The 8,528-nt window shown below is 49.5% G+C and overlaps 2 protein-coding genes across 2 annotated transcripts; both read left to right on the plus strand.

The window, feature by feature from the left end:
• The first annotated feature begins 3,125 nt into the window (after window positions 1-3,125).
• On the plus strand, window positions 3,126-5,356 carry Hint2 (histidine triad nucleotide binding protein 2). Its single transcript, XM_041667695.1, has 5 exons — window positions 3,126-3,254; window positions 4,544-4,684; window positions 4,782-4,886; window positions 4,988-5,060; window positions 5,173-5,356. The coding sequence occupies exons 1-5, from the start codon at window positions 3,138-3,140 to the stop codon at window positions 5,262-5,264; spliced, it is 528 nt and encodes a 175-aa protein (XP_041523629.1). The 5' UTR covers window positions 3,126-3,137; the 3' UTR covers window positions 5,265-5,356.
• Window positions 5,357-6,278: 922 nt separating this feature from the next.
• Spag8 (sperm associated antigen 8) lies at window positions 6,279-8,414 on the plus strand. The gene is made up of 7 exons (XM_041667339.1): window positions 6,279-6,325; window positions 6,414-7,134; window positions 7,259-7,433; window positions 7,596-7,641; window positions 7,725-7,839; window positions 7,938-8,000; window positions 8,098-8,414. Exons 1-7 carry the CDS (start codon window positions 6,279-6,281, stop codon window positions 8,290-8,292), a joined length of 1,362 nt encoding a protein of 453 aa, XP_041523273.1. The 3' UTR covers window positions 8,293-8,414.
• Window positions 8,415-8,528: the final 114 nt, after the last annotated feature.

Here is an 8,528-nt window from a genome sequence, read left to right on the forward strand (position 1 = left end):
GCCTGGCCAAGATCAACAATAAAATGGAAGCCAATAGACTCTGACCTGGCTCTATATGGGACAGCTAGCGTCAAGACTCAGTTTAGAGTCAGCTCTAACTGCAGGCCAGAGACAGCATCAAGCGGAAAGAAGGCTGGCTCCAGCCTTCTTCCTCTATCATGGCCACATTTAAGCTGCTGGCCCTCACTAGGAGAAGAGCTTCAAGAAAGTCAAGGAGGGAGAGTGTTTGAAGAGTAGAATAGACAGTGATTTCAGGGGTAGCTGGGGCTCCATAAGGCAAAGACATTGCAATTAGTAAGTCTTTGGAGGCTTTGGACAGTGTGGTTTCACACTGGCATGGTGGAGGTAAACGCTAAATATTAATTTGAAGGTGTCTATTCAAGGAGCTTGTGTAAGAAGTAGAAGAAAGAAATCAGACAAAACCCAAGCTGTAGATCAAGGAAGCAACTTTTTAAGAAGGAAAGGGGGAAGAGGCCTACATGCAAAAAGATCTTGAAGGATGCAAAAGGGAGGAGAGATGCTTGGTGTGGGACAAGATCTCAGACATGGAGAAAAGAGAGCATGAGGCCAAGGCAGAGGTGAAGGTATTTGCTCTGATGCAGAGAAATTTCATTCTTAAGACAAAAAAGAGAATATGAGCTGCAGGGAGTAGGGCCTCCTAAAGCTCCCCTCTGGAGACATCTGTATTCTCTGTGAAGCAAGCAAGGGATTAGTGGGCAGTAGGGACTGGAAGAGAAAGGTGAGCTCTGGGGAAGGCTGATGTGGGGAGTCAGAGATCATGGCAAGTGCATGGTCTAGGATTTAGTGTGACTGGAAGTGAGACTCTGGTTGGAGAAGAGGCTAAACTATTTAGACTAATGGGTGCTGATGGATAGTGAGAAGCAGGCAGAGGAACAAGCCTGAAGTGAAGGGATGTTATAGACGGGGGACGTGATGCCAGGCAACAGCTGCTTTCAAAGGAATAAGAGCTCAACAAGGAGACGGTGGGTGGGGTCGGCAAAGCTGGCAACTTTCAGAGAGCAGCTGCAGGTGACGGCAAGTGTGTGGAATAAGGAGGAATAAGCCAGCGCCAAATTGTGACTGCCAGGGAGTGGCAGAACTCCCTAGGCGATCTTATGGCCCTACAACAGTTTGACACTGCTGGGCTTTGTGATGCTCGGTTCACTCTTTGGGCCTCGGTGGCCAGATCTGTAAGACAGGAATAACCGGTGTTGCCTGCACTCTGTGAAACCCAAAGGAAGATCCAGCTGCAAAACTTAGTGCTCCCTAGAATCCCATCCTCTTCTCATCCCAGCTCCTCTTACCCCTTGCCCTTCTCTGGTGCAGTTTTCAAGTCTCACATCTAGGCCTCGGGGCAAGGTGATATTACATTTCCTGATATTTAGAAAGGCCATCTGTCTTTGCAAAAGAAAGGATGGTCTGCTAGGACCCCAGGGCAAAATCATAGGATCCCATATCAACCCTGGGAAGAAGAAAGGGCTTTCTAATAATATAACTGTGTAAAGGAGAGTGCTAATTCCAGAAGTTTCTCAACACTGGTTGTATGTGCTGTGATAATTGTATAAAAATATTAATAGAAGAATTAATGTGATCAGGTCATTGGAGACACAGTATGAATTCATTGCAAAGTATATAAACTATACTAATTTGAAAAATATAAGAATAATAAATGTGCAATTCATTACTATATATAAAAAAGTAGAACAGTGAAACACCAAATATTTAATAATTATTGAACATTTATATACCAGGCCACATGTTAAAAACAAAACAGCCTCTAAATATATAAGGGTAACTTACACTATTGTGCCAAACCAGAATTTACCAGGTGGTGAGTATTTGAGGGGATACTGATGTATTTTGAGATTGAGTCTTGCTATGTAGACCAGGCTGTCCTGGAACTCCTGAGTGATCCTTCTGCCTCTGCCTGTCAAGTGGAAATACCGTATTTCTTCTTTCAAAATATAAGGAAATGAAGAGATGGTTCAGTGCTTAGGAGAGTTTTCTGCTCTTATAGTACGGAAACTTGATTCACACCTGGTGGCTCACAACCACCTGTATGTAACTCCAGCTCTATGGAATCTAACATCCTCTTGGAGGCCTCTGCAGGCACCCGCGCGGACTTGCACATATACCCACACACATACACATAAATCTTTAGGTGCTGAAAAGATGGCTAAGCAGCTAAAGGCACATACCGTAGCTATTGGGGAACACTGGAACTCAGCTACCAGCACCCACATCAAGTGGTTCCCAAAAGCAAGTAATTCCAGCTCCAGGCCAGTCTGTGCCTCCTCAGCACCTATGGACACCTACACTCGACATGCACACACCTCACAGGCAGAAACATAGACACAGTTTTAAAGAATGTGTATATACAAAGCAAACCTAGTTAACGGCACCACACGCCACTTATGAAGTAAAAAAAAAAAAACTAATACATAGTACAGCATTCCTAGGATGCGCCTACTCTCACCTGTTTAAGGGAGAAAAAAATACCCTGAAAACTGACTGCATAATATTGATGTGCGAGCAAGAACATAAAATTGACCGAAATTTAAAAAAAAATCTTAAATATATTTTAAATCTTTGAAGTGGTCAAAGGACTGAAATGGATAGAAAAGGTTAGGTACCTATTCTACAGATTAAAACCTATCCTTACAGATTAAAAAAACTTGATCCCAATTCACTTTTAGCTCCGCCCATGTGACTTCTGGAGCCAATAAGCTCTGAATGTCCTCAGAACCCCGCCATCCTGGCCAATGCGGAGAAGGGGCTGCACTACATTTAGCCTTTTGTACGGCAGGTGGCGAGGTTCCGCCCTACCCCCCTCTTCCCCCCCCCCCTCCGGTAGTGGGGGCCAGAGCTAAAATGGACAGGCCGAAAGCGGGCAAGTCCCACCCACTCAGGACCTCAACCAAAGCTTGGTCAAGGTGGTGAACCTGAGTCCGTTAGCAAAAAAAATCCCACCCCCATATTTAGTTCTTCCAATGGAGTGGGAATGTATCTCAGAGCGAAACTAAGCAGGGATCCAATCGAAAAAGAATTTTCATGCCACTAAACAAAAATTGGCCCTGCTTTAGCAGGGGCAGCCAATGAGCTGCACGGCGGGACCCGCCCCCAGGCGGACGCGGCCAATGGGCTGCACCCGCAAGGCCGCAGGCTCCGGGAAGATGGCTGCTGCCGTGCTGCTGGCAGTGGGTTTGCGCACCGCGCGCAGAGCCCTGGCGGCCGCGGGGCCCCGGGGGGCGCAGGTGAGAAGCAATCAGAGGGATCTGGGGGCTCGCAGGCACTGGCTTGTTCCGGGACCAGCACGCGCGTCGCGCATCATTGCGGAGTTACTGACTCTCCCAAGGGTCAATTTCAGGGACTCTGCGGTCGAGTCCGCGAGAGAAGCGGTCTGGCGGCGACCGCTTCCCCAAACAGCCGGGGCTTCCCGGTTGGGACCGAGCTGGTGGTGTTGACCCGGAGCGTGCTTCGGCCTGCCTCTGCTGTGCCTACTCCAGGAAGTGAGCTCTCCTTCGGGAGCTAGCCTGTTCTCGGATCTCTAGCCCTACAATGCGCGTCAGCAATGCTCTTTGATCCTCCACACTTTCCAACAGTGATTCAGTGTATCCCACAGTTTCGCTTCAGTGTAACACACTGATACCGGCCTTCTCCGAACCGGTGAGAAACTGGGATCGCCCTGCCTCCTATCGCCTCTGACAGACCCGAGGTCACGTAGCTGAACTCTTACATGACTCCGCTGATTCAAATTACTAGAATTAAAATCCAGTGAAAGAAGCGGAGCATGGTGGCACATGACGGCAATCCCAGCATTTAGGAGCCTGAGGAGGCAGGGTTACCCCCTGGCCTGCATAGCAACAACAGCTGCAAAATAAGAATCAAATGTGACACCCAAATGAGAGATCAGCCAATGTCAGATAGGACAAATACACTTAAAACATAAATCAAGAAGCAAGGCTTAAAGATCAGAAAACGCACAGTAGAAATAAGTGGAAACAAGGTAAAGAGCTTGAGGCTCTCTTTAGGGCAGGATTCAACCATTCCTGAAGCTCTCGAGGATTTATCTGATGTATTCAGTGGTAGCATAGGAACTGAGACCTCAATATTGTTTGCTTATGGGGACAGTGTATTATGTATCCCACACTAGCCTAGAGTTTCCTAAATGTAGTTAAGAATGAGGAGTTCCCGAGCCTCCTGCCTCCCCATCGCACAGTCTGGCATGACAGATTGCTGGATCCTTTTACCTGTACAGTGCTGGATGTCTTTAGGCACACTTGCAGGAATCAGTTGCACTCCTACATCCTACATAGCAATTACTGCGTGTTCTGTAAGCGGACCCACCATCATCTGATCTGGCCCAGCCTTTACTGCTCAGGCTCTGAAATCCAGGGACTGGCCCTAGAGTGGAACCACTAATAGGTTCTTAGAAGAATGAAGTTAGAAACACTCTTAGAGCCCAGCCCCTTTCAGCCCCAACTAAGTGCATGGGAAAATTACTGCTGGCTCTCTCCCTTGGGTTCCCCCCACCCACCTTCAGGTTCGGGGAAATGCAGGTGTGACTGATGGGGGTGAAGTGGCCAAGGCCCAGAAAGCAGCTCCTGGAGGAGCAGCACCAACCATCTTCTCCCGGATTTTGGACCGAAGCCTCCCAGCTGACATTCTATATGAAGATCAACAGGTGAAGGTCCCCACAGGGCCCAGCCCTCTTGAGAGTTTCACAGGTGCCCTTGGGTCTAATGAAGTTACAGTGATCTCTCACCTGTCACTGCTTCCAGTGTCTGGTGTTCCGTGACGTGGCCCCTCAGGCTCCTGTGCATTTCCTGGTCATTCCTAAGAAGCCCATTCCTCGAATTAGCCAGGCTGAAGAAGAAGACCAGCAGGTGGGGAGAACAGGGCCAGGGGCCTGTTTGGGGGGAAGCCCTGGATTAAGCTAGAGGTTTGACTCCTGTGAAGGGAGCGACCCCTGTCCGTCTCCCTATAGCTTCTAGGACATCTACTCCTTGTGGCCAAGAAGATGGCAAAGGCAGAGGGTCTGAAAGATGGATATCGACTTGGTGAGTGATTTTTGTCCTTTGGCCTTCTCCCCTCGAATCCCCATTTCTCAAGGTGATCTTTAGTCCTTGACGTCTCCCATGACCCCAATCCCTGGCGGCAAACTCATTCCAGTGGTCAACGATGGGAAGATGGGTGCGCAGTCCGTGTATCACCTGCACATTCACGTCCTCGGAGGCCGACAGCTGCAGTGGCCGCCTGGCTAAACCTGCCAGCTGACCCAGGATCACAGACCTGGATGCTTGGGTGGAGAAAAGGGAAAGAATTCCTGTGACATTAATAAACCATTCTCCCTTGATTTTGCATTCCTGTCTTAACTGTATAACAGATTTGTACCACAAAGGTGAAAGAAAATTGATTCGGGGCTGTGATGTCTCTTGACCAGGGTCAGGATAAAAAATCCTATGGCTCAGGCAGTGGATAAAGGAGTACATAGTGCAGCTCTGCTAGTTTCTAGTGGTTCATTCTAGGTCAAATCCCTAGAAAAAATAAATAAATAGCAGTAGAAATTTGCCTGGACGACAAGACAGAGACCTGCCTATTGTCCCGTAATTCCTTCAATTTCGCTGTTATCTCCATATCTTTGTGCTGAGGATGGTGCCCAGGACCTCGGGTATACTGGACAACAAGCACTCCTACCACTGAACTGCATCCTTAAATAGTTAAATAAGATTTTTGTTTTGTTTTGTTTTTTTGATTTTCGAGACAGGGTTTCTCTGTAGATTTTTGGTTCCTGCCCTGGAACTAGCTCTTCTAGACCAGGCTGGCCTCGAACTCACAGAGATCTGCCTGCCTCTGCCTCCCAGTGCTGGGATTAAAGGCGTGCGCCACCACCGCCCAGCAAGATTTAAAAAAATAAAAAAAATAAAATAAAAAAAAAAAAACCTTCACTCTCTCTCTTGGTTCATTAGGGAATGAACCAAGCAAACACGAGTTCATACCGATGTCCATCCTGTTCTTGTCGCCAGTGCATCCCCATCACAAGGAATCAAGTTGGCCAAGGAGGCGAGGGTTCACGCTAGTGGAACTTTAAAAGCCCTGGTGAGGCAGAATGTAGCTGAGACAATCGCAAAGCACCAAGTCTAAGACTTCCGCCCCTGGAAAGAGTTTGTTTTCTCCTGTCTGGCCCGGCCACTTCGAGTCAGCCCAGCTCTAGTTGTGCGCAGTCTCCTAGAGTTGTTTGCCGTCTCTATGGCAACCCGGTAAGCCGGCCTCTGAAAATGGAGACGACCGAGTCTACCGAGGACTCTCCTCCGCTGCCGCTGCCGTAAGAGCCACGGCTATGAGAACAAGGAAGGTCAAAGGACTAACTTTGCAGCGATTTTAACAACCTTGATTGTATTTCTTTCTTTCAGATCTTTAGGTCTACAGCCCAGCTCCGAAGGACTGGAGAGCACTTCCGATCCCATTCCTTCTTCGGGTGGCAGTCCTAGATCGGCCCTAGCGGCCATAACTGTCCCATCTGTATTATGTGCAGAGCCTCGTGGGCAGTATTCTTTGCTCACAGAGCCTTCTTCCGACAGTCTTCTCGAGGTTCCCTGCCCTGGGTCCCATCAGATAGGCCATGGGACGTTTGGCTACCAGCCCCTCTATGTTTCTTACATTCCTCAGAATCCCTGTAGGGCAGCCCCCAGCTCAAGCACTGTTCCTGCTTCTTCTTATCCTGGAAGGAGCTCTGTTCACAGCTCTTGTCCTTGCTCTGGCTCAGGCTCTGGTCTTGGCCAGAGTTCTGATGCTGGCAAGGACACTGGTCCTACCTATAAGCCTAGGCCTGCCCCTGTACCAGCTCTTGCCCCTGGGCCTGAACCTGGCCCTGCTGACTCTGAACCTGGTCATAAGGTCAGCTCCAGCATTCCTCAAGGGGTCGGAGGCCTCCCACCAGTTCAGTTGCCTAATAGTAGCACATGGTATCAGTTCTGCTACTGTGTACCACACCGACAACCCTGGAAACCTCTGGAAGTCTCAGAGCCTGGAGTAAGGGGGCCATTGAAACCCCCAGAGGCTGAAGAGAAATCTGAGTTTCTTTGTAAAACACTGCCGCGTGGCCGGTGCCTCCTTCACAACTGGGAGGAAGAGGTATGACGGTTTGGCCTGCTCCCCTTTTCTGAAGATGGGCCCCAGTTTCCTAGAGAAGCCTATAGATTGTAATGAGGGCCAGCAGGGGAAGGGGGCTCATGGTCATTTAACATGTGGTCCACAGAGAGCCACCAACCAGTTGGATCAAGTTCCAAGATTGCAAGACGGCTCTGAGAGTTACTTCTTCCGACACGGACACCAGGGCCTGCTGAGCATGCAACTTCACTCAGCCATGCCTGGCAGCACCACCCAGAAAGACTCATACCAGCCCCCCAGAAAGAACTGCCAGCCACTTCGAGGTGTGAAGCATGAGCGATGGGGCCGGAAAGAGTCCAGTAGGCAGCAAAAGAGGCAGGACTGTGGACCCTTTGGCGGCTCTAAGGGCAAACCCCAAGATTTCCCTTCTCAACTCTGTTTCTGAAGCTGCTTCTTAACCAGACTCCTCTTCTGCCCTCCCACAGGAAAGCGGGAAGCTATGCTGGAGATGCTCCTGCACCACCAGATCTGGTGAGAGCCTGGGAAGGGGGAAAGGGAGGGCAAGGTGGAAGGGAAAACTGGGACTGGCCTTGACCTCTCCAAGGGCTACCTAGTAAAGAGGCGCAGGCAGAACAAGACCCTCCCAGGAAGCTCTTTGAGGCCGAGTCAGTAACACACCATGACTACACAGCAAAGATGGTCCAAACAGGGCCTCCGGCCCCTATAAAGGTGAGAACCCAACTCACCTTACTTGGGAAAACAGCAAACCCAGAGGTTGACAGAGAGCCCCAAAGACCAGGAGTTACTCAATATCTCTTCCCTCACAGCCTCATGATTACCGCCAAGAACAGCCTGAAACGTTCTGGAAGCAGAGAGCACCACAGCTACCGGTGTGTGGGTGTGACTAGGTGCTGGGTGGGGGAGAGAGGCTCTTCTGTTCTGGCTTGGGGAAAGGTGGCATCTGTCCTCATCCTAACACTCCTCCAGGGTGTCAGTAACATCAGGACACTGGACACACCGTTCCGGAAGAACTGCAGCTTCTCAACACCAGTGCCCTTGTCTCTGGGACATCCTTTGCCTTACGAACTTGAGAATTTCCCCCACCAAATGGGTGCAATGTCTTCTCTTGCCTGCCAGGGAGAAGGGCAGGGGTGTGGAGGGTCGAGGACAACTCCAGACTAAGGGTTGAGGAGGGAAGTGGATGGGGAATTCGGATTCTCCTATTGTTTATACTACAGTATGTGTGGGTAGAGTTACTTCTCTGTGCTTGGTGAGGGTTTCCCATAAAGCAGTCTCCTCCTGAAGCTGCTGACTCGTTGAATCTGTGAGTAACCATGCCCACACCAGTATTCTTCCTTTAGGATGGCTTGGACCCCAGATAAAGACACCAGGATTTGTTGTTGTTGTTTTATACTTGG

The sequence above is a fragment of the Microtus oregoni genome, unplaced genomic scaffold, assembly GCF_018167655.1.
Source record: "Microtus oregoni isolate MIOR12 unplaced genomic scaffold, Mior012 000017F_ref0000208, whole genome shotgun sequence".
Taxonomy (NCBI): domain Eukaryota; kingdom Metazoa; phylum Chordata; class Mammalia; order Rodentia; family Cricetidae; genus Microtus; species Microtus oregoni.